The sequence below is a fragment of the Cavia porcellus genome, unplaced genomic scaffold (assembly GCF_034190915.1).
Source record: "Cavia porcellus strain 051 isolate PalLab524CR breed Dunkin Hartley unplaced genomic scaffold, mCavPor4.1 scaffold_6, whole genome shotgun sequence".
Taxonomy (NCBI): Eukaryota; Metazoa; Chordata; class Mammalia; order Rodentia; family Caviidae; genus Cavia; species Cavia porcellus.
In genome coordinates, this window is record NW_026947489.1 from 44,769,740 (window position 1) to 44,796,930 (window position 27,191).

Here is a 27,191-nt window from a genome sequence, read left to right on the forward strand (position 1 = left end):
CTGTTCAGAGTGATATTAGTCCAGTCTCTTACGTTCAATTTCAGCATACGTAAAGATAAAGACAGCTACTGCGAAGAGACTGAGAAACATTATGGTAGACATTACTGACTTCACCAAAATCAGGTCTTGAAGACCTAAAAAGCCTTCATCATCCTGTAATGATCTGATTAGTTCTATAATGTTCAATATATATTCAATGTGTGTGAAGATAGGGACAATTATTTGAAAGAAAACTAGAGAAAATAAGATAGACAGTGAAGATCTCCAGTGGACTTGCTTTGAAATCTGTTTCTTAAATTGTTTTCTTATGATCTATTTTATTCTGTTTTGTTATGTTTAATCTTACCCTCTTTAAGATAAAAAACAAGTGTGTAGGACTGATAACCACATTATTAAGTTCTTGTTGGATCATTGAGCAGAACTGTTTTCAGTGTCATTGAGTATCACTTTGTATGCTTTAATTTTGTAACTCAAGCAACTGTTTCTAAGATGACGGTATGTAACTTAAAAAAAAAAGAAGCTTCTGATCAAACTGAAGAAATAAAATGAATTTGAATAGAAAAACTGAAAAACAATGAAATGTCTAATGAGTGAGCTATCTTTCTCATTCTTCAGCTATAGATTGTAAGGTTGAGATTTTCAATAGCATAACGTGAAAACCACAGAGCACAGTATATATCATTCTGTCTAATACTTTATTTCTTATTTTGAGTAAAGTTAAAATTTCTCTTTTGAGACCAGGAAGAATAACAACATAAAATAATCATACAGGTAGCAATCCAAAAGAATAGAAATATAAGTTTTCCTTCTCCTGATGTTTTGTTTACTAATTCATTCATTCACTCTGGAAACACTGCATACAATGTCTACTCTTCCACCTTTAGACAACCACCTCCCTCCTTGTAATTTCTTACACATCCATGCTTATATACTTTCCCCTATTACGTCTGCTATGTCTCCACTGTGCATTTTGTATTAAAGACCCTGTCTGCATGACTCTTCTCTTTATAATAATGACCCTATTTTTCAGCCTTGAATTGGTAATATAATTCCCTAACTTGGTACCATTAAAGACAATCACATTACTAAACATGACACTTCTCAAATTATTTTCAAAGTATCTGTTGACCTCTCTCTTTCTATATCTAAATACTAGTAAACCTCCACAAGTTTTTTTTTTTTTTTCCTCACGCTCTGCCCTAAACTGTCCTTCCTTGCTGCCTTGCTTAGAGCCTGGTACCAAGCAAATGCTTTACCATTTGGTTGAATGAATAAGTGTGCTTTGAATTGCTCTCACATGGTTGTAGGCCTTGGGCACCTTAGTCCTTAGAAATATGATCCTTAAGATTTGCTCTCTGTATTTGTGGAAATCATTACAATTGAAAATTAACTTATTGTGCGTAATGTAATAACAAGGCAAGGAAACCAACCACTAATGTCCATTGCCTAAGGAAATGATTATGATGAGACCTTCAACATCCTCCTGGCCATCCAGAAGCTAAACTGTATTCACCTTGTTTTCACATCTACTGTTCATTTGGCTCAGAACAATCTCTTGCAATGCCATTACCATTTCTCTAATTCTCCTCTCCACCTCTTCCTGTCTTTCCTCCTCTTTCTCCTCTTCTTCCTTCCTTCTCCTCCTGTTCTTTCCCCTTCTTCACTGCCTCCTCCTCTTCCTTCTTCTCCTTGAGCCCCCTCATTCTCTCAATCTCTCTCCTATTTGACAAATAGAATTTCTAATCAGTCTCTGCCTGGAATGTTATTAGCATGCAGAAACTGTTCTTAAGAAAACACAGATTTCCAAGTTTCCATATCCCATTTCTGCTGCTTACTCCCAAATAGCTAATGAAGTGAAACTACCCTTCCTTCCTGCCAAGATTCCATCTTACATAAACTAAAGTGTTAGCAATTTAGTAAGCATTTCTCAATCTCCCCCTGCTCTAAGAGTTTAGTCCCGGATGTTTCACATCCAGAGCACATCTTTCTTAGGCACACACCTAAACTCATTTTTTAAAGCCCAGTTGATGACAAGGTCTTTTGAAAAGACCATCTTTGACAAAAGGAATTGACCCCTTCAATGACGTTTGGTTCTATCCTGCAAATTCACTTTTCAAATATCTCTTTTGTCTCCTTAGATTAGTGTAAATCACTTGAGCATCCTGTAGCATATAAGCTTTAACTCAATCTTGTTTTTCAGTTCTGCAACCCTAAACATGAACGACCATCCTCTCTCCACTGTGTATACACACACCGAAGTCCACAGCTGCATCTGGCAGTAAGTAGTTAAGGAGTGAGGTTTTTACAGATGAGCCTCACTGAGTTAAAGATCCTAGTTCTACCACCTGTTGAATCTTGGGCAAATTCATTCCATTGTTTAGAACCTTGGTTGTTATACTATAAAGTTGGATTAGTAATATTTATCTCACATGGTTGTGGCGAGGTTTTAAGAGTCAATACACACAATCTGCTCACAGCAGTATCTGCATCAAATTTAGAGAGTAATAGTGTATTAGTATCTGTACAATTCATCCACTCGTACTAAGTCAAAATCCTGAAATAGTCAGTCTGTGAAGGAGAGTGATGGAGAACCCACTTGGGGCCTCAATTGTATGCCCTTTAAAACCAAGCCCTCCAGGCCTGTCCACTTGCTGACAAAGTACCCTCAACAAGATCAGGAGTAGAAAGCTCACAGTGGCCACCGGTTCTTCTGAAGAGCTCTTGTCACCTTCACTGAATATTCAAGTCATTTGTGTTGGAAGGAATTCCACGGACAGGAGAGCCTAGCCTCTCGCAGGCAGCTGTGCCCTCATCATGGTTGCTGCCTGCACAGCTATGCAAGCATCAGAGCCCTTGTTGCAGGTTTTTTTTTTTTTTTTCTTCTTCCAAACTTCTACTGGGTGATCTCAGAGTTGCCTCTGAAGTGGGTTCAGGAACTTCTGGGGTCTAAGGTTCTACAGACTTGAGGGGCTCTGGCATTTTAACTGAGCTAAAAGAGCAAGAGTTTCGTACCTAAGGAATAGGAACAAGGCTTTAAAAAAGAAACAAAAAACAAGGACATTGTGCCTCAGAATTTCTGATCAGAATCACAACTGCAGCCATCTCAGGGTCACTGTGTGATCTGGGCATGCATGCCATCAACAGATCTCCTGCTCTCCCCTTCATCCTCTGCAGCTGGCAGAGCTAAGAAGGCCAGGCAGAGTAAGACAGTGTGCTCTTAATATCTGAAGACGTTCCAGTAAACACCTAGGGGAATGATCTACTAATCTGATTAACCTTACTATTCCTTTTTCTTTCTTCAATACAGACAATCACAAAACAGAACAGTTTGAGCAGCAGCAAGCCAAGAGCCAATACAGAGGGAAGGACAGACACAGCTCATTCCAGATGGGAGTGGGGAGCTGCTTCTGATAACACAGGCACATTTTCTTATCATTTTAGGAGCTTGCCTTCAAATGCCTGTGTTTGTATCATGGGGTTGCAGAGGAAGGTACAGGAGGAGAGGATGCTGCTATGCCTAAACATAAGTCTGTGGGTTTCCTCCTGGGTTCTCGTGCCCTGCTCTACTCAGAGCTGGGCATCAGCAGTAGTTTAGGCTATTTAGTGACATTGCTGTAAAGATTGAGAGGTGGGAAGGATGTGGCCAGGGAAACAAAAATATGTGACAAAGGCTATAAAAGTTCTCTAGAACAGAAAATGCATAAACAATTTCACCAGAGAGTTTTAGAAAGGTAATCTGAGTCTCACCAATAAAGTACAAGAAAATAAAGGAGAAATACAAGAAAAATAAAGATTAAATTCTTCAAGAGATATCAACAGGTACTATTTGGGTCTGGGGCTTCTTTTACATATACCTACATTCTAATTGTGGATATTATGTCATCTTTTCCAAGGAATTTGGAACTGCCAACTGAATTGTTGGCAGAGAACCACTTTTGTTGCCTGAATATAAAACGAAATCTTGGCTCTGTCTCCTAGAGTTTGGAAAAATGTCCACACTGCATCCCACAGGTGCCTACACCAGAACATGCCAGAAAACAACTGTAAAATCTCAACCAGGGATTTGGGGACAACTTCTTCCAGAACCTGACAAGTGTATCTGGAACCTAGCACCAACATGGGAAGATACTTTGTCTGGTGGCTATTTCTCCATTTTGCAATTAGAAACATGAATAACAGAGACTATATCATATCTACATATATGAATTTGGGCAAGCAATTGGATGCCACCGTGCTTAGGTTTTCACCACCTATCCGATGTAAACAGGAGAATTTACAGTGTATAGAGTTGTAAAAATTAAATGTGTTAATATATTTAACATCCAAAGTTAACAAATGCTAGCAGTAATGATTACTGTAACTTATTTTTCTTGATAGTGCTTGGATTAGAATGACATATTTTAATGAATTAACGAGAGTGACATTTTAAAAAGCACTTTGGATCTCAGCCAAATCACATTTTTCACAGAGCTAGATCCATAATTGAAAAACACAGATTCAAAAGATTCTAATATAAGAAATGGTCTGAAGATTAAGGGAAAGAAAAGTCCATGAAGTGACATATGCATCAGAATTCAAGCAAAGTCCAGGAAACCTGGAAGGAGGCAAAACTCACAGATCTTGTAACATGAGAGCAAGACCACTGCAGTGAAATTCAAGCATTGTAAACTGCATGTTTGCAGCCCAGGACTCAGTTAACAGACACTTCCTTTGACCACCTCATGTCTGCAGATGTGACTTCATCATCTACAATATTTCTACTATATATGATTTGCCTTTTGTAACATGCATGGTTTAATGTGCTCCTGACACCAGGGAATCCAAAATTCCTTTGCTATTCCTTTCACCTCCCCCAGTTTCTTACTCTGGGACCTTGTTTTCCATTAGTCTCTCTGACACTGCCAGCAGACCATTCCAAATCCTCCACTGCCACAGGACAAAAGCGTCACAGATATGGGGAGGGCTGGCACTGGGAATGCGAAAGGCACTGTCATCCTGTCCCAGCAGGACTTCGGTCAGTTCTCTCTGGGACTAGATGCAGCAAAGGGGTCTAAAAAAAAAGGAAAAGAAAAGAAAGACTGATGGCAAAAAAAAAAAAAAAAAAAAAAAAAAGAAAGAATAAGAAAAAAGAAAGGGGGCACAAAATAACCCATTGAAACTGAAAAGGAAGTGCATGAGGGAGATTTCTATCAGGAAAATCAGCAGGGGGCAACGGGACAGGCTTGGGGAGAATAAAAACAAAAGAGCAAAATGTGCAGAGTGGTAAAGGAACAAAACAACACAGAAGTTTCTGAGAGGGGCAAACTAGGGGAGGGAGTAGGTAAAAATGATGGTTGAAAGGACTTGAAAAGCAGGGACCACTGCTGGTTGGTGGGGAGTCTCAGCTGGAATCCTCTGCATCCTCAGCCTCTGCCTGGTCTGGGGAATTGTTTGCTCTCTTCCTTCTTTCTCTTTTCAGCCTCTAAAGGCCCAATTCCAGGGTTTCATAAAGGAAAGACGCATGCTGTATGTATGAGAGAAGCAGTCCCCAGGGCGATTCCAGGTTTCCTTCAGAACACACCACAAACCTATCATTCCCAGCCCACTGTGGTTTCAAGCAGCCCTCAGAAGAGAACTGCACTGCTGGTCACTGTCTGGGACTCACTGCCCTTGTTCAAGACCTGTCCTCTTGATTGTAGGCCACACTCCTCACCCTAAATACCCTGATAAGGCAGGCCTACAAAGCAAAGAGAGGGGTATTTGAGTGAAGAAGGGTGCAAAGAGCAGACACTCATTCAAGAATACACAAAACATCATCTATGCACCTCGGAATGAAGCTGATATTTTGTTAGAGTCACAGTTGGCAAAAGCGTTTTTACAATGAGTTATTTGGGCAGTTTTCAAGATTAATGTTACCTGAAGCCATGGAAAAAACATGAACCAAATTGTAAAATTAAAAAAGTAAATAAAAATAAATTTTAAAAATTCAAGACATTTACAGTATTCAATGATTCAAAGGAGTATATTCTTACTCTTGCAAATAGCATAAAACCTCACCATTTAGTTATAGCTTATATAAATTCAAAGCTGATCAAACTTTCCTCCTGTAAATCCAATGCTTATTTACAACCAAATCATCACAAATCTGGTTTTTATCTCCCTAAACCCCAGCTGTCCTGAGGCCTCTGGGGACAGGCCAAGCATTTTTTGGTGATTGTTCTGCCAGGGGAACTTTCAGAGTTGACTTAGCACTGACACTAAGTGCTAAGTTAGGAAAGATTGTTCCAATCAGCAGAGACCACGTTAAAGAGGATGATTACAGAGAAGGAAGAGGGTAATTTTTTCCATTTACTTGTTCTTAACCTCAAGAACACTGTAATTTAAAGGGGTTTCTATAATTTAAAGGAGCTGAATAGTTATGCAAAGATAGTTTTCAACTTCAAAATGCATAGGTTAATATAAATTGTACCAGCAACTAAAGATACTAAAAAGCAAACAAACAGTTAAGCTAAAATTCTCAGCTCTTCAGAACTGGTTGAATTTGGCTATGCCTAAAATGTTTGCATGCACATTCCTGAATGAATTAAAATGATGAGAAAGATGATAAAAACAAAATTGTCAAAACTATCAGGGTTGATAAAAACTAATTTCAATAAAGATCGATTGCATTGAAGCTTCCTTTATTCCACTATGGTAGCAAAAGTTTAAAAAAAAAAGTGTCATTCATCAAAAATGCAATGGTATTGAGGCTGTGGATCATAAAATTTTATTTTCAAACCAAAAAGCTGGATTAATTTTACTACCATCAGCCTTTCTCTCAGATATCTACTGGCTAAGTGGAGACTCTGAGGAGGCAGCAATGCTAAGGGATGCCCTGTGAAGCCTTAGGAACTGTGTGCTGTGAGTGAAGGGACAATAATTGGGAATCTCCAGTATTTTCTCATGACTATAAATATCAAACCAATTAATTTACAATATTTAACCAACACACTGGAAAATACACACCTTTTAGAAAGAATTCTTTGTATTCCATGCCTTTAGCAGAGAGAGAGAGAGATGCATTATGATTCACCCCTTGCCAAAAAAAAAAAAAAAATCCACTATGGATCAATAAAAAAAACTCATTTGCTGTTGTAATGTCAGGTTTTGATCAAAGCTCTAAGAGGCTAACATGTCAGACAGATCTGGTGCAAGACAAAGTATGTGTGTACTGATCTACATTTAGGGTGAGACATTCCAGGCCCTGTGAGTTTATATTAAAGGCATCTCCAGAAGCCTTTACCACTTTAGGCAAAGAACAAAGAGGCAGTAAGGAAAATGAGGAGCCCTCTTGTTTCAGGAATGTCATTCCAGACATCACCCTCATTCATTTGCCTGGGGAGGTGTTTTTAGTTTTGCTTCTGTTTTTACTATAAGTATGTCCCAAATATTGGACATGATACCCTTAAAGAACAGTGTTTTATCTTTTATTTTATTTGATAAATCTGGCAACCCCTGGAAAGGCAGAACTTCAAGGCATCCTAGGTGAATCAGAGGATAAGGACACTGAAATACAGGAATGGGGAGTAAGAGGTAGGGAAATTACGCAAGGCTGCAAATTATGTGATACTTTTTCCATCAAGCAGAGGCTGTCTCCTGTTCTGGGCTGGCTTTGGGACTTGTTCTAGACTAGTGAAGATAATGCATAGCTTTCCTGACTAGCTTTGGAATATTTGGCAGCTTCTATTCTCATCTGACCCCTGCCACACTGATCACCTAAAAAAAACCATGCTGTGAGGATTCCTACAATAAAAGACCAACTATAAAAAAAAGGTGCAGGTGTCCTGACGCTTCCAATAATCATCTGAGAACCCCTAAATGGTTGAGAGAATCAACTTAGAACATAGCCTGGGTCAAAACAGAGATGGATTAAAGCTTTATGGCTGCCACACAGAGGATGCTAGAACTACGGATAAAATACTACTTATTCAAACTGATGGGTTATGCTGTCATTCCACCTGATGGCCAGCATCTCACCTTACTTCAGAGAGGGCAATGAATGCCTTAAAGTTTGTGAGTAAACATTCATTCTCAATGAGTAGGTGGCAAACTAGTGAGAGGACTGAAAGTGACCAAGAAGACAGCAAAGAGGAGAACTAATGTGCTTACAATCTGCAGAATGAAGTTGGGTACAGTGTGAACAGGCTCAAGTCTCTCAGGAGCTCCATGTCTGGATCCAGCAGAGACGCAACCTTCCAATCTTCTCCTTCAAAACAGCTAAGCCAGCATACACCACTGCCCCCTTTTCTTGTTCTTTACGCCCAGAAACACTCTGAACGTGAAAAGCCAAAGGAGACATGCAAGATTTGGTCTCTGTCATACTGTTTATGGTTTAATGGGCTTTTAGAGGCTGATGCTAAAGCACTTGTATGCTTGCTATGTCCAAGCAAATGATCTAACTCTAAATCAGAAATATAGTTAGGAAACATTCTGGGACGTAGCATAGCCTGCCACACAGGACAAAATAGCACCAGGCATTTTCAGAGAGAATCAAGAATGACTTGAGTGGAACAGATGAATGGCAATCAAACAGCAAAATTGAGAGATAAAAAAAGATGGGGGAAAAACATAATCATAAATCTTCAGAATAATTAACTATGAATATGGAATAAGTAGATGATTTAATTTTCAAAAAAGATTTATAAAAATGAAACACATTTTTTCAGGCTAAATTTGATTTTGTCTTTTAAGGTGTAAATTAATTAATTCCCAACTGCCTGCATAAACTACAATATAAACATGTCTTCTATTAATGTCTGAGTAAGATGCCATACTATCAATGGTCTCTAAACTCAGTCACTGCAAATAAGGAAGAGAAGTCAGCTAAAATTAGGTGACTATTTCTGGCCTGTATAGATACCCTGTATGCATGTCAACTTGGAAAATGTCATTTGTTTCATGGATAAATGGTCACTGGTAAGTCCATTACACATACTCACCATGATCCAGGATATATTTCACAATCTCCCCATTGCCGGTTTTAGCTGCGTAGTGAAGGAGTGAACAGTGGTCTGGTCCCTGAATTAGCAGACTGCCTCCATTTTTATAGCTTTCCATTAGCTGAAAGAGTCACACACAGAAAAATGGTCAGGCAGAATCCAGAACAAAGGTAATAGCTACTTTGTCATAAAATAAGAGTAATGTAGCAAACCGCAAATGTTTCCATCCTCAGAGGACATGGAGACAAGTCAAAGAGATGAAGTACTATTCCTAGACCACATTATAGCTCATATGGATGGCTGGTGTCTCACCTAACTCCAGGGAGGCTTTGTGGGTAGGAAGTGACCCAAGGAAACAAAAACATGCTGGATTGCTTTTTGCTTTTCTCTCTGAGCACTGGTCTCTACCTCAAAGGATAAAGAGGTAGAGAAGGCAACAAAAACTTCCCTAGGTTGGCTCAGGACTCTTTCCAGTAAGAGAATAATTATGATTATGGGCAGGAAGTCTTTGTGTCTGGTAGTTAAGCTACTTTCCTGTGCCCTCAGTTGTTTTTTGATCTCTAACAAACATAACTGCTAAATACAAGAGCTGTTTCTCATTTTTCTGCACACAAGCGCATGTACACACACATGGTTCTTTCTTCATTCACCCATTTCTGCACCCTGGACTGACATCTTTCATAAACACATCCAACATAGCTAGAAGTGTAGGGTGAGAAACAAAATGATCCAGAGAATGCAGTTGTTTCTGTTTGAGAAAGAATGAGGGAGAAAAGAGCAGAAGTTGGCAGCCTGAGAGGCAGGAGGCTAAATGAAGATATAATCTGGAGTTCATGAAATAATGAACACTACAGAAAGTGTAAATGGGTCCTTATTCCCTATATTGTGGTGCACTAAGACAAGAAAAGGCTTTTCAAAACTTTTAAATGGTAGTCCAAGGACAAATGAGAGTCAAATAACCTAGTAGGCCACAGCCAAAAAAAAAGCAGAAACGAAGATAAATGTGGCCATGGCCTCAAAAGTCTTATAGTCAGCAGGGAAGACGAGGTGTAAGCAATCACAGAGGGACACTGTGAGATTATCAAAAGGGCACAAGGCAGGCAAGAAGCCACTTGTGGAAAAGGCATGGGAGACTGCCTAGAGATAGATCAAGAAGAGTAGCTGAATGGAGGTAAGGAATTTTAAGGATTTTCATTCCTAAGCAGTGGACAAGAGGACAGAAAGAAGTAGCTACACTTTTCCAAAGATGCAAAGGAGAATCCTGTTGTGCTCAGGTACACGGTCTAGCATGATTCATTCTCTCCCCACCCCCTTCTTGTCTCTCTCTCTTTCTCTCCCTGGGGGCAGATCCAAGAAGAATGGGAGTGCAGACCCAGTCAGACCCTGTCAGGATCAGCTGCCTTGGCCCTAGCTTTCCATGGAGTTTTCAGGTGGTATGAACATGAAGCTAGTCTGTAGCATGTATGTACCCCACTTGCACAGAGACCATTTGTTTCAGCCACACAGTGGGGGGAACCTAGGATGTGCTCTAGTCTCTAATTTTATACATTCCTACCCCCCTCTGTCTCTGTCAAATAATCTCTCTTAATGATTACCCCATTATGTTTTGCACACAGGAGAGGAAATAAAAAAAGATAGAAAAGAGAAGGGGGCAAAGATACTAGGGAAGGAAAAGACAGAAAAAGATTTTATAAAAGGAAGGGAAGCGTTAGAAAAATAAAAACCCTTTGTCCCTATATTTTATTCTCAGGAAATATTTATTAAGTTACTTGTTAGTCATTTAAGAAATAATTACAATATAGGACATAGTAAGACAATCAACTGAACATAGTAACGTCCCATATTTCCAATAACCATGTGTTAAGTGTAAGAAAAGTATGGATACAGCCAGGGACCCAGGAGACTGGTTGCCTACACTAAAGAAAGATGAAACATAAAATCCAGGTTTCCAATGTCCAGTGCTTTGCAGGATTGTCTGGCTTTTAAGTTCTCAGACTTGCACATGTGTGTGCTTCACAGGGCCCTAACACACCCAAATCTTTGAGAACAGCATGACATTGTTTGTCACTGTCGGGAAACAGTAAAGCTCAGGGAGCACTCTCCTCTTCCTGATACCATTTCTCAGTGACACTGTGACCTAGACAATGAATGGCAGGGGCATAACCGACAGAGCTATGTACCCTCAGATGCAAGCTGCTCAACAGGTTTGCCACTTCTCCATCTTTGCTTTCTACCCATTTAAAAGGTAGCAGAGGTCTCCTTGTTCCATCTAAATGACATGCTTTTTAAAAAAATGATGGTACTTCTTGGCTTTCTCCTAAGCCTTTTGGTGTTTCTGTCTGCACTGTTACCTAGCTGGATATGCTAATAGGTAACATACATCCTGAGGCACATGCCACTCTTGAAGGGCAGATCAAGGTCACCAAGGTCATACAAGGACATATGGACAGACTCTATGGCTGAGAATGACACAATCTCACACAGACCTTTTGAAATACTCATAGACTACTTTACATAAACATATTCTTAACCCCGCCATGTAATTGTTATAATATACAGGTTAACACTGGAAATTAAATAAAACAACTAACATTTTTCAGCCCCTCAAATATACTGAAACGGTTTTGACAGCTTTAATATATGAATACCTTAAGACCTTATGACAAATCAGAGACAAAAGGTAACATTATTGTTGTTGTCCCATTGTGGAGATGCAGAAACTGAGGCACAGAGAGAATTTATTAATTATATGCAGTAACACATATCCTGAATGGCAGAACCAAGATCTGAATCAGGCAATCTGACTTCAGAATTTACATTCACTCTCAAGACAGTCATTACCATTTTCCTCAACTAAATTAACCAGAAAATATATATAGATGCAAAAATGTAGATTTTCAAAGGTAGCCTTCTCCGGGTTAACTATGACTCCCAAATTGTAACATTATAATAACAGCAGTTGTATGCTTTGGCCTGAGAATGTATTTTTGGGTTATGGTTCAGGTAATTCTTATAGTTGTATTAATTCCATTACCTGTCCAAAAGAAAAATCTTTAAATTCTTCAGATATCAGCTCTTAGACAGCAGGAATTTGGGGCACTGAATGCACAGCATCCCAGGATATGTGCTCCATTTAAACTAAGCCAGGCAAATCCAGGGTGTTCTTCCACAGCTCCTCTGCTGGTAGGAAATGCAGACACACTAGGAGTGCTCCCCTTCTCTCTCTCTGCTCACTTCTCAGGAGCAACCTTCCTCTTTCTCCTCAGGCAGTGCCAGAGAAGGGAAGATAAGTGATATACCTGATCCTGAACAATTTGGTGAGGCATGATGTTGATTTAACGTTCTTAAAGAATCACCAAAGTTTTCATAGGAGAATATCTTACCTTCATAAGATCACCAGCTATTACTGCCTGCAAAATTGCTGTGAAAGACAAGAGAGAGATGCCCCATTAGTAGACGACCCTCTCATTAAAATGTTACAAAAGGCTGGATCCAAATTTGGAGTTGCAGTCTCTGTTAGGAAAGAAACCAGCAAAGCGGAGGCATGCCTAAGGCTGGATCTTGGTCAAACAGACAAAAGCCCTTCTTTAGTCATTCTCTACCTGACAACAACCTCATAAATCAAGTTTAACCTTCCTGAGACCATCCCCCACCACCCTAGGGCCTGGTACAGGAAAGGCTACAAGAAATTTGGAGTTACTCAAACTGGACACCTCTGACACTTAAAAGCTATGGAACATTGGGTAAATCACTTGACTCCTTGAGCCTCAGTTTACACAACTATAAAATAGAACTATAAACCTTGTAAGGAGGGCAAAAGTATTCTTGCACTCCAATGAATGCCCCTAAGCCATTGAATGTAGGGTGAGGACCTAATCATGATAGTGGCTGCTCTTTTTAGTTTCTTATACTTTCTCAGAGTTTAAGAAATCACCACTCATTTTGACTGTGTGTTTTGCAATGATAAATAAATGTGACTCACTGCTAGGGATATTAAAAGGACCAGAGACAACACAGAGGAAACACATTTGTTTTAATTCTGTTTTAAAAAGAATAACTGTATGTGTTGTATTCAGTTCATAGACAACTGCTATTAAGGAAGCCTGAAGGTCTTAGATAACTTAAACTACTTGTAATGTGTTTCCTTGGGAACACAGAAATCTCTAACGACTTAGCAGGGCATTTGGGATGTAAAAGAAAAATAAGACAATATGACTGACAAAGGGCAAAATGTGAATGCATGACTGATAATGATTATGGATCATAAAAAGAACTATCTGTATCAGAGTGAAAATGGTTCTTTTAGAAAAACAAGTATCTCAGTTCTGAAACTACTCAAAAATAGTGTTTTAGGCTTTAAACTCACACAAAGTTAGAAGAAAAATAATTTAAATTTATTTCACGAAGTAACATTTTATCCTTCTTGTTTGAACCATTTCTCTATAGAGTTACCCTAAAGCATAGCAGCATCAAAGTACACAGAGTCCCTGGCTGAAACTAACCACAGTCTTAAGGCTTTTCTCTTGAACACTGAACTCCTGGGTGGGCACATGCAAAGGGCCACTGCTAGTTAAATATGCTGAGGCACAGGACTTAGCCCTCAGACAAAGCAGGAACTATCAGAAACTATGGTGATGGAGAAGGCTGCCTGAACATGGAAGGGAGGAGGACGCAGAAAAGAATGGACGCAAATGGAGGCTAGGAAAGGGAGGAGGGACGGTTCTCTCCACAGGAAGATATACGGGTTACACTCTACATACTTCTCAGTCCCCATGAATCCAGGTACAGTGTTATGCATAGTACAAAAGCTAACCAAGAAGTTGCAGAGCTGGCTGAAAGGAAAGAAAACAGAAACTAAAAGGAAACAGTTGAGAAGAAATTAGTAAGATGTTATGTGTCAAAACAACCTGAGAAAATACTGTGTTTTGTTTTTGTTTTGCATGCAAGGACCCTGGAGTTTGAAGTGAAGTGACTCTCCCAAGGGACAGAACTGCAAAGTAGATCCCTGTGTCTAGTCCCGCTCTGTCCAATGCTGCTGTATGCCCAGCATGCAGAATACCAGTAGGCTTGGTGAGGCCTGCAGAAAGTGGCAGACTATACTCTTGTCAGATTTGCAGCATTGAGAAGAAAGTTCTAGGCTGGAGTCTAATTTGAACTCGGTAATTTACTGGGCATATAATTTAAGAAGTTACTCAATGTTTTTAGCCAGTTTCTCACAGGCAAATAAGAATAACAGCTTTACTGCTCAACTCTGGAAAGAGGGTCAAAGATTAAAAAGTGCTTGTAAGTAAATATATTATGGAAACCTAAGGAATACTTTTCAGTACTGCTTGACTGCATATAAGTACATGAAAAAAAGGCATATGGATGCTTCAGAAGGAGCAATGAGGGTGCACTTGGGATCTGAAGTTGGACAGATACATCTGTGTTAGCAGAGATACCATCCAATGAAAGCCACAGACAAAGGAGCCAATGGGATATGTTTACCTTCAAGACACAACCCTGCATAAACATACAAGGAAGAGAGCCTGGGGAAACCATTAGCAATCAGAAGTCTAGTGGAATAAACCACTTTGTTCTTTAATATTACAAGACTTTCTCTTGGCTTCAGCAGAATAGCCAGGTTATGAAAGAAATAGGAAAATTTGCATGTGGGAACAATTAATGTAAAGCCTTTCAACTTACACCTAGAAGTTCAAAACATTACCATAGCCTGATTTCAATAATATATACTGAAACTTTTCTCAGAATTCAAAAGCTCAAATTAAAGAAGGTGCAAGAGAGAAAGAAAGAAGAAAAAAAAAAAAGGAACAAACGAATTTAAAGTACATATGTACTAAATTTCGTGTACATAAATGATAGATCAAGATGAGGAAAGAATTCTCTAGGTCTAAGTCTACTGAGGATTTTAATCCATCAGTCAATAAGAGAGGCTGGGTTAAAACTTAGTGGCTAGTGATGTAATTCAGAGAAGGCTTCTTGGAAGAGGTGAAGCTGAAGCCAGTTTATTCATGAGAAATAAAATTAATTGGCAGAGCAGGCTTGGATGTCCTTTTAAGATGAAGTCAGAACAAAGTAAAGGAAGTGACAAGTCACTCTGCCTGTAAGAGCCTGCAAAGTGCTCTAAGTTGTCACATTACATGGCAGGTGGGGGAAGCCACTGTGAAGGAAAAAGCAGAAAATGGAAGCACGTAAGTGCTTTTCTGCAAGCCAGTTCTATCCTGCTCCTTCCCCCTGAAAACACAGTAATGACCTGATTTTTGCTTCTCAGCCCCAGACTCCCCACAGGACAGCCTCTTTCAGCTTCCACCCGGGATCATTCATGAGCACTGGTATTTATGTTTGCCGGCTTCCAAAAGTCTCCCAGCTTAAAGTCTCCATGAATAGGTAGAGGATCATGTTACAGAATCACAACTACAAATAATTTCTGTTGTGCTAAATATGCAAAGCATAAATATTTATTTTTAAGTCAAGTAATACACCCAAGGGTAGCTATTATGCAAACATTATTGGGAACAAAGCCTACTTCTTTTCCTTGGTTAATGTCTTTCTGTATGAACACTGTTACTTACAATTTCTTCTGCATAAAGAAAACCTGAATCTATTAGTGTTCAACTTTAGATAATAACCTTCAGAAAACTCAAGCTTTAAAAGAAATAATGACATGTTATGATTATAGTATTGTTCTTTATTTCTGGAGCTTGGGGTATTCCTATTCATCTTTTTCAAAATCCTTCCCACTAATAAAAAAATGCCTCAAAATTCCAGAATTAAGGAAAGTGGGTGAATAAGTTTTCTTGAAAAAATTATATCATATAAACATAAACACTAAGGCAGGAACACTAAAGTGGCAGAGAACTATGAGAGCTCTCACTTCAGATACTTGGAGTTGAATTATTAGATCACATGAAGTGATTTATTTCTCTTTGGGGCTACTTCTTCAACTAAACTGGTGTCCAGTATACATTCCAAGGCAGAAGAAGGTTGGCACTGGCAGGAGGGAATTCACTGTCTACCTTCTCCAAGTCCTTCCTGGGTTAGCCTGGGTTCTTAAAAGTGAGGATGTGTTCGGACTTCAAGTATGGAAGGAACAGGTGGCCTCCATCACTCAGAATCAGGAAAGGGAAAAGACAATGGCTATAATTTGAATGTGTGGGTCCCTCAAAAATTCCTGCTGAATATAAATCCCCTTCGTATAAGTTACTGGAGGTGTAGCCTTTTGGGATTAGATTAAGTTATGAGAGATCCACTCTGGCAAAGAGACTACTTCCTTTGATATGATACGACATCTCGCTTTCTTCATCTTAAAGTCACAAGCAATGTTTCTATGGCATTGAAATTGTCTTTGAAAAATGGAAATCATTTGGGGATATCAACATAACTACAAATATTTTCTTGGTATGGCTCGTATATTATTGTAATTGATTTGATTTAGTGTGCTTTACTTCAAGAAAGTACCAGTATATGGAATTAAAATAAATAAACAAGTAAAGATTTAAGAGATGAAAGAGGTCCTAGAGACCTACTAGGCCCATCTTTTCCACTATGTGAGGACATATTTTATCTCTTTTTCCCCTGTGAGACTAGAAGTAGAAGGTACACCTTGGGAACAAAGAACACAACTTTCCTAGATATTTAATCTTCTGGTATTTTGATTCTGGACTTCCCAGCATCCATAATCCTGAGAAATTAAATTTCTATTATTCATACCAGGTCTACTCTATCTGTCACATAATCCAGAACTAATCAACAGCCCTACTTATTCCCCTCAGCCCAAGCCCTGTTCAAAGTAATGGGAATATAGCTGTGTACTAAACACATTTCATTCAATTTAGAGCATACATTTTGGGGGAAAATGTACAAAACAAGCTATAGCATAACTAACAAAAGACCTACTGGAATTGAATCTGCATTCAGGTTACCCAGGTTTATGCCAGAATACCATTCACTAGCTATGACTCTGGGCAAGTTAGTTTAACAACTTCAGTTCTCTCTTGTAAAAAGGAAGATTAAAAGCTGTGCTACGGAGGATCTGTGTTACAAATAAAGTCAAGAAACAAAGAAACTGATCACTATATGGTCATCTATGTGGAACACTGTGAAGTACTGATAATTTCAACCCAACACATACAAAAACAACTGTCTTAGACTAAAGAAAATTAGAGAAGTAAAATTGACTGCTTCTGAATGGATTGTTTAGGTTGCAATCCTTGGTGTGCAGAATAATAAAAAGTACATAGAACTTAGCAGAGCTACATATACACTTTGTAGTTCTCATTAACTCAATTAAAATAAGTATATTAAGATATATGAATAAATCAGAATAAAAAACCAATAGACTTAAATCAATTCTTAAAAATTTAGTCTTTTGTTCATAGTTAATTAGTAGTTTTGAAGTAATAATCTTTAATTGAATCAACTATTTGTTACTCAACCTTTCGTAGCTGCCTTTAAAATTTTATTAAAACTTGCAGAAAAAATTGAAAATAGAAACAAAACTACCAGCCACAGAATGCTTATGGATACCTAAGTAACAGATTAGTTGAGTCACTGAAAATCATAAACATATTTGGGATTGCAGATTTCTTTTATTTTTACTCAGTATTTTTGTATATGGTCCAAAAATCACAACCTTAACCTATCTACTTAAAAGTAGTTATATTCCATATTCTGGACTTGCCTTTGGCCTTAGTCTAACTCTCTCATTTCATCAATGTGAAAATATAGTCTCAGAACATGAATTGATCTTTCCAAGGTCACAGAGATATTAAAGGGATGAGGTGAGAGACACAGGACTTGTTTCATTTACTGCTCTCTACTCTACAAAGGTCAAGTTCCTTCCCACCATGATATGTTCTTTCCCTTTTGTTTTACTCAAAGCAGAACAGCCACAACTTGAAATAATTTCACAAAAGAGTCACAGAAGAGCAGGACATATAAAGTCAAGTCAATTTATGGCTTTAAGCACCAATTCCCTTTGTGCCAGTACAATGCTGGGTAATCAGCACATCCACATCAATGTTGTGCCCACAGTTCTCATGATCTGAGTATCACCAGGTCCACAGATTTTTCCCAGCATTCCATCAAGCTTATTCTTGGCCTGGATACCAGGCAGCTCATATCATCAGCGGCCCAAAAGCTCACCTCTGTGAGATACCTTTTTCTGCATAGCTTTTCTTGTATTTACCTTATCAGAAACACTCTGTTCAATTTTTCTACTTTGTGAGCAGCCAGCCATGGTACAAAAGCAACAAACTGTAAAGGCTTAGCTCACAAAAATGGAATTTAGTATAATCATCAAACACAGGGAAGGTAATCTAATACTCATTTAATAGTACAGATAACCACTGTGAAGTATGTTAGTCAGGCATAAATGGGAAGCAACTCAGGGAAATGGCTGTAGTTAATATTATTTTACATAGACATACTGAACAAGTCCAAGATGAGGTGAGAAAAAGGAGAAATTAGATATATCTAAAGTCCTCTGCATTTTAATCTAGGCCTAGAGGAGTTTCTGACAGTCAGGGATAAGCTATGCGACAAGTTATTCCTTATAATAACAGCTAAAATGCTGAGAAATTTTAAAAATAATCTAATACAGCAGATTCATGATTATTCTTATCGTGAAACACAAATCTGTCATTTTTCTATTATTGCATAAAAAGCCATTTCAAAACACAGAGACTTAAATCACAAGTTACTTATTTGCTCAAACATCTCCATGTTGGCCAGGGTTCTGAGTAACTCTCTCAGGTCTACTGGGAGCTGAAAGACTCACTTTCAGTGTGACCATGTGCAGGGCTGGTCACTGGGAGCAGCTGGCACTCTGGGTTCTTCTCCCATCAACTGCTCAGGCTTCCTCGGGAAATAGTGGCTCGGTTCCAAAAGAAGCCGTCCCAGGAGAACCTGTAGAGATCCCTTGAAATCACAAAGTGTCCTAGCTGAAGTCCCAGGTTTGTCCATATTCAGGAGACAGGACACACACTTAACTGGACAAAGTAACATTGTAAGATGATTGTGTAGGGAGACATTGTTGTGACTGTTTTGAAAACATCCACATTATGTACCCGCCTTCTTTTGCTTCAAAAATTATTGTTTCAGATTAGCAATTTTCAGTCTCTCTGATTTGTCTGCTGAGATACATATGTCATGGATCAGATGCCATCATAGGCATAATGCTTTCCCATGTCTGATGCAGGTAACAGAGGCTGGTGGTCAGAGGCCATTTCCTAACCTCACCTGAAGACCAACCCCAACCCTCTAACAGCTCTTCTCAACTCAAATAGGATGTGTCAGTTTGTGCTTTCCAGAAACAGTCATGCAGCATCTCTTTCCTGCATGATAGTCTTGTGATGTGGACTTCACCCTCTTTCCATTGAGAAATGGAGCCTGTGTCCTGTCTCCTGAATATGGGCACTATTTCCCGAGGAAGCCTGAGCAGCCTAGGGGAGAACCCAGAGTGCCAGCTGCTCCCAGTGACCAGCTCTACATGTGGTCACTCTGAAAGTAAGTCTTTCAGCTCCCAGTAGACATGACAGAGTACTTAGAACCCTGGCCAACATGGAGATGTTTGAGCAAATAAGTAACTTGTGATTTAAGTCTCTGTGTTTTGAAATGGCTTTTTATGCAATAATAGAAAAATGACAGATTTGTGTTTCACGATAAGAATAATCATGAATTTGCTGTATTAGATTATTTTTAAAATTTCTCAGCATTTTAGCTGTTATTATAAGGAATAACTTGTCGCATAGCTTATCCCTGACTGTCAGAAACTCCTCTAGGCCTAGATCAAAATGCAGAGGACTTTAGACATATCTAATTTCTCCTTTTTCTCACCTCATCTTGGACTTGTTCAGTATGTCTATGTAAAATAATATTAACTACAGCCATTTCCCTGAGCTGCTTCCCATTTATGCCTGATTAGCATACTTCACAGTGGCTATCATACCATTAAATGAGTGTTAGATTACCTTCCCTGTGTTTGATGATTATACTAAATTCCATTTTTGTGAGCTTAGCCTTTACAGTTTGTTGCTTTTGTACCATGGCTGGCTGCTCACAAAGTAGAAAAATTGAACAGAGTGTTTCTGATAAGGTAAATACAGGAAAAGCTATGCAGAAAAAGGTATCTCACAGAGGTGAGCTTTTGGGCCGCTGATGATATGAGCTGCCTGGTATCCAGGCCAAGAATAAGCTTGATGGAATGCAAGGATAATCTGTGGACCTGGTGATACTCAGATCAAGAGAACTGTGGGAATGGCATTGATATGGGTGTGCTGTATCAAAGTGACACAAAAAGAATTCAGACCCAAGACCAGAAAGCATCTTTTCCCCTCTTTTTGTGTGTCACCCAGTCACGAAACTCACTGGGAAGATTATTTGTTATAGTTTGTAGAATTCTTCTGATAGAATTTGAAACTTTAGCTCAGGTGACCTCTGACCTCAGTTTCTTCTTAATCATCAGACATGAGAGGAGAGACTCTCTTATTTTCCTCCCCATTTTCCTCTTTCAGCAGAAATACTACTCATTGAGCCTTAGGCCTGTGTCCCTCGTGCTCCCACATCACTCTCTGCTCCACTCAAGAACCGTGAAGTTCAGGGAGCAGGGCACACATCTTCCATTGGGGATCATCTCATCAGTGCTGGCTTTGATCCATCAGTGGCATCTAAGGGTCATTAAATATTTCAATGGTCTTACACTCAGACAACACCTGTGCAAAATCCATTTCAGAGTGTTTAATTGTAAATGGCAGATATAAATAGGTTTGTTTTTCTCGAATGACAGAATTAACCCTCAAATTCAATTAGTTCCTGCTAATTGCATGCATGAATGTAGATGGGCTCTTTCCATCTGTTATAGCAATCGTTTTGAAGCTCCCATTAGCATGGAAGAGGTTTTTCTTTTTGGAGAAATAACAAACAGTCCCTATCTAGTGTTCCCTCCTGGCAGAATACCTTCCCTTTACTGCCAGAGGACCAGGAAGTGTGCCCTTCAGGAGTAGTGGGTTCCACTTCTTTTATTCACCACTGGAATTGGTAATAAACAGTACAGGAACCAGATGTCTTTTCAAAGCATCCCATTTGTTTATTTGTTGTTCTGAGAGTGTTAGCTGTTTCACATGTCAAAGTTGCATCTCTGCAATTAAGCCACAAGCATGGAGGCCATTTTTAAAGATTTCTTTCTTATTTTACTCATACTAGTATTTCTCTGAAAACTTATGATGCAGAAAATTAATAAAATGCAAAATAAAAATCTGGTTGGTCATATACCCTGGTGATTTACCTAGTTCTTTCAACAGTCTTCAAACTTGAAATTAAAGAAGACATTCTAGGGAGTGAGTACACCCACTTTACTGATCTCTGCTCTATTCACTATTTCAATAGTTTTGAATCTCTTTGAAAACCTCATTGTGTCTATTAGAAGCAGCAAAATACCACTGTAAAACCACAGATATTTGTATTTTGAGCCAGGCCAGAGCCCTGTATTAAATAACGATCCATACCACTTCCTTAGAGATTGGAAGTGAGCCCTGGGCCAGTTCTAATTAATTACCTTTGAGTGCTGGATTAGTGAAAGCAAGTTTACCCTATAGTACTTTCAGCCATCTGCGTAAAGAACATATATGCCAACTGTCACACAGTGATCAGCAGAGGCTCTTGAAAATATCTTGCCAGATTCTATAAGTCACTATTAATGTTTTCTCCAGGAAAAATTTAATAGCATCATATCTAAATGTAGCATGCAACACACTGTTTATATAGCACCACCATCTAAGATAATATCAAACTGTTCCCTTAAAAGTAGAAAAAACAAATTCATTCCTAGCATTGGTATTTCAGAATCCCATTATTTTTGCCCAGTAAATATTAAGCTTGCCCAAGCAGGGAGGATTTTTCTTATTTGTAAAAGGCTTTAATCTGATTATACCTTACAAAATTCATGAACCCAAAATAATAATGGCACACAATACCACTCTTTTCCCTTCTTAACATTTGAATGAAGTAATTCATGTTAAAATGCTTAGCATATTGCAAGCTGATTTAGCAAATTTAAGAGATTAAAAAAGAATTCTAGTATTTTCTTGAGGTATTTCATCCCCGAAATGTTGGAGAAAAATTTACATAGATTGACTATCTTGGTCTATTTTTTGCCTTCTTAGCATTTAGATGATGAAGCTATGATCGTGAGAGGGAAAGAATAGTAAAAGAGCTATAATCAAGGTGTTCACTAGTCTCAGAGTTGAGAGGAAAGTGCCACGTAGATGAGAAGACACTGATAGCCTGCAGCTCCTACCAACTTGTACAAATAAATCAGCTAAGAGATACCATCAGGGTTTTGGCTCCATCCCTTCACTCATCATGCTGGAATTCTTCTCATGACTGGTCTGCTTGAATTCACTTGATGTATTTTGGCAGTGTCCTTCAGACTTCTAAGAACTCAAGTTGAAAAAGTAGACACATAATTCATCCAATAAAAGCTGTAAGCAAATCTGATGTGGCCTGAAAGTGATGGATGGCTACTGGCTTCAAGCAAACTTCAAGACTGAGGGAGAAATACTGTTTAAGGATAGGATGCAAGTACAGAAGAGTGTATTCTAGAGCTCAAGAGGATTATAGGCTTATGGGTTACCTGCATGTTTAAGGACCTTATCAGTGGCCAGCAGAAATCAATCACTCTAAAACAAGGTCTTTCTAATGAAATCAGCTGAAACATCCCTCACTGGAAAAGAGGTGAAGCAAACAAGGAGTGCGTATAGCAAAGGTCACTTGTAGGGACACAAGATAGTAAAATATTATACCCATATAGCAAAAATGTGCAATTATAAAACAGAATTTCTAAAGTATGCCCTCACTTATTAGTGTACTTGAAATTCACATTTGAAAAATAAGCCTTACTTTCCATTACAGCATCATGGTAAGATGACTAATCAGAAACATGGCTGAGAAGCAAGAATAATGTAAATGGTTAGTTCTGAGCATGTTCAACAGATAAAACACTAAATAGATTGGCGTCAATATGTCAGTAAGTCTTTAATGGTATTTATGAGAGATCTGATTTTACCATCCAGCTGCTGGGAAAATGAATGAAGACTAAAGCTTCACTTTTCAAATAAATTCATATATTCTAAGAAAGAAAAGAGTAGCTATAAAATTAACACTTACATACCTACATAGCCCCTGAATGAAAGAAAACAGAAAGTGATACAGAAACCGGTTTCTTGGAAAATTGTTCAGAAATTGTCCAAGATGGAAGGATCTACACTGGCAGAAAATCTGGGAGGTTTTTCTGAAGAGATGAGCAGTCAGCCTCAAAGGCTGGAGGAAGAACTCATACACAGCTTCACTTGAAAAACCAGATGACTGAGATGGGGGGAGAGAGAAAGAGATAAATGAGGGAATGGCTGAGGGATGCTGGTAGAACATCTTCTAGCATCTACTAAATAATGTGAGGCCAGAGATTCTCCTCCCACCCCTAGTCAATGAAAAGTACTCCTAGACTTCAATTTTCAGAATATATCCTCAGTCAAGACTACCACTCTACTCTCAAAAATAAAAGAATTAAGTAGCTAGTGAGGAGACTGCTAGCAAACCTGATGCTGAAGAAGAGACTCACTGTGTGGGCTGTGCTTGCTGAGATAAGACATGGACAACGTTAGCTAATGAAGTTACAATGATCAGGGGGAAAAAAACCCAACAGTTTACAGAGATAATAATACTTTAGAAGACTTTTGTTCAGTCTTGTAAAATATCACCTTTTTTTGTGGCTGAAACTACTGCCTTCAGCTTTTAGGGTGATATAAGGAGTGGAACTGTCAGCAAATGAAGAACACTAAAGTGTATTCTGGGGGATTACAAATTTCCTTTTTAATGAGCAGCAAGGCTTTGCTTTGTCAGGAAAAAAGCTGGAAGCTATATAATTAAATAGCATTGGGTTTTGCTAACTTCTTAAGGACAGCTACCAGTGTGGAAGCCACCTGCAGCATTTATACACTGACAAAGATGATGATCTCTCTTTGCAGAAAGAGGGTCAGTGGCAAGGTGGTGTAATGGTAGCATCATTTTTCATCACAAGCAGACACAGTTGGCTGCCCTTTGAAGACATGCCCTGCTTGCCCCTTAAAGTACAGTGCACAGGTATCTCCAAGATACTTCTTCAAAATTTTCGGTCATATTTTTTATTTTTCTTCATGTGTCTGTTTGATACTCTTTTTTTGGCTGAGAAGCCCAGGAGTCTACAAGGCTTATGAGGACTTCCAGTACAGGCTGTTCCATGGAGTCTAAGGACAGAGGCAAATCTTGTGCCTCCAGCCTATGCGGAAGAGAGCTGGAAAGATCTGTTTTTTTCTTCTCGGGACCACCGCTCTTTTCACAGTAAGCTCTGTACTACATGCTCAAGTAACTGACCATTGCTCAGAATGAGAGAAGGTGTCTGCTGCCTGAGGACCTGTCATCAGAAGGAAATACCTAGTCCTAGTAAACCTAAAAAACAACAGGCTTTCCTGTTGACAAAAGCCCATGTAAACAGGTTTTATGAGCTCTGTTGGTAGAAAAGTATATTCCAACTTGGCTGTTTGACATTGACACTTTCTCTTGCTCTTTTTTTGCATGTTTCTGTTTGCAAGCATCCTGTGTGCTAGGCAGAGCCAGAAGCTTTACCTAATTTACTCCTCACAATAAGCCTCCTGGATACCTACAATCATCATTATCATTTCCAGGATGAAGAGAGTGACATAGGATGAATGTGACATGGGATGAAGTCATGGAAAATATTACTAAGAAGCCTGCATCTCTTAGCAGGATACAAAATTGCCTCCCTTGTCGGGGTGTAGCAACTGACAGCACCATGAGGTTCCTCCATAATGACTCCAGGTGCTCTTTTCCCAAGATTTCCCTGGCCTGCCCAGTGGGATGCAGTTTAGTGGTCTCCATGTACTATTGTTTTCTGGCTCTATCATCAAAGTTGTAGAAAATCAAGTTGCCCTCTAGAAAAAGCACAGACCATCTAAAAGTTACGTTGGCAGGGAAAGGAAAGTTACTAAAAAAAAAGTTACAAGATAAAACTTAGGGCACCCAAAAGAACCCAGAAAACGAGGACTAATGTAAGAAGGCCAATGGAATGAAGGCACATTTAGTTGACTCTATGAATTTGTAAGAAGGTGCATCTGTTATATTTTTGCACAGATGTCTTCAGAACAGCCCAGGCCTAAGTAGCTGTGAGAGATAGCCCGGACAAAAACACCAATAGAAAGAATGCTTCAAGAACATATAGGTTCAAGCAACATATCTATGACAAACTGGAAATCATACAAAGCCATCATTCAGAGAAACCAGCCAGCAGCAGCAGGGTTTTTTTGTTTTTTGTTTTTTTGTTTTTTTGTTTTTTTTTTCAAGGAAAAGCTGAAATAAATAATAAGCTGTTGGTACAGCATTCTGGAGAAAATCTTTTTGTCTGAAGAATAGGATTTTAGTCAAATATAAAACAGATAAATGGAGTGATAAGTATCCTCTTTTGAGGGTCAAATTATAATAACTATCTACATCCACCAGCCTTCTTGCTACACTGACTGCTGATATAATCCAAGGCATATACTTTGATGCAGTAGAAATCTTAAAATAAGCACAGTAGTCTTTAAAAAGTAGATGTAATTAAATTCTCATTTCTTCTGCCATAAATGAGTACATAGAGACAGAGAGTCAGGGATTTCTCATTTACTTTTTGACATTTATCTTTGGTACTACATTGACTTATCTTTGAGAATGAAACCCAAAAAGTCTTTTTCTGTTGCTAAATATGTATCCTATGTGATACACTCTGATCTTTTCATTTAAATACAAAGCAAGAGGCTAATTTACTTCCTTCAAAGCTCTCTCCTTTTTTTCTAATACTTTTTTTATTTTTCAATATTTTTACTATCTTCATTTAAATACTTTCTGAACCCAAAGGCAATCTAAAGCAAAGTTGTAGGTAAATCTTAGTAAAAGAGTTTTCTCCTCCCACAAGCACATTCAATCAGCTTTTGAAAGATAATTAGATAGTTATCCAACAAAGCCTTCTAAAAACTAAAAGGATTAAAAGAACTGTATGGTTACAGTTCATAATGAGATTTAGTAAGGGGGAATGAAAAGATTAAGATCAAGGTACATATAAAATAAAATAAATAGATTTTGGGATACCTGGGGTAGATTCTGCTGATTTGTTCACTTGTTTTATGGTTTAGTCATTAATAGATAATCTGTTTTCTTAGGATTTGTAAAAGAAGACAAAGCAAGGACAAACATTTTGGATGTTTTAAAATTCCTTTCTTTCACACGTTTAGTCATAGGCGAGCAATCAGTAAAAGGTCATCTTTTCAGCACATTAGTAACTGAGTCTTTTGAAAAACAAACCAGGGCTGACCTCGCTTCCACTGCAGGAAACAACATTAATGAGGATGCAGTTGGATCCAATGGTGTGCGCTGCAAGCTTCTATCTGCCAACATTGCATAGCAGAGCAGATTTAGCAGTGAAACGTGTATAGCGAGGATCAGTTCCGTGCCAGGGCATAGCACAGAATAGGGAATCTCTATTCACTGCATTTATAGTGAAATAAGGAGAACAATACCACCCAGCAGAAAATAATAAAATATGTAACAAAAGTAGGAGAATAGGGAAGGAGAAATTATGGGTAATAGAGTTGTCAGGAAAATTCATCATAGTTTATACTTAAGGCTTTACAGAGATGGTTCCAAGACATTGAGATGAATGGGCACAGCGGACAGATCTGAATGAAGGACAATGAAGACATTCTCTCAGAGGATGGCAGGAGGTGACATAAACTGCACAACTGAGTGAATATGGACAGATGGAATTCAGAAGGATCTGTAAGGATAGTCAAAATAAATCCCTAAAGCAACATGAACTAAAGCACAGTATGGATAATCCTCAAAAGTAAGCATTAAAGTCTGAATCTAATTAGAACGCCAAGGAGAGATGACATATAAGGAACTGGATATGAGGCAAAAAAGAAATAATCGAGTAACTTCCTGTTAGATGGCCTAATGTCATGGTAAAGGAGTACACTGTGATGACTCATATCACAATTTCTTCCTAGCAAGGTAATTAAAGATCCACAGATGTTTCCATCTGTACTACCCACAAGGTACTCATCACAATTTGACCAATAAATAGCTGATATGAAAAGAAAAAACAACTTTCTCAGTCTGTTCCCTTTTCTGATCACAGTGGTGATATTT

General features: G+C 38.6%; 1 protein-coding gene across 1 annotated transcript in view; it reads right to left on the bottom strand.

The window, feature by feature from the left end:
- The window catches only part of Dgki (diacylglycerol kinase iota), a 466,489-nt gene that overhangs the window by 21,737 nt on the left and 417,561 nt on the right, over positions 1-27,191 (bottom strand). Inside the window, 2 exon segments of the mRNA XM_063250554.1 lie at positions 8,958-9,078; positions 12,341-12,378. Coding sequence (XP_063106624.1) covers positions 8,958-9,078; positions 12,341-12,378 — 159 coding nt within the window.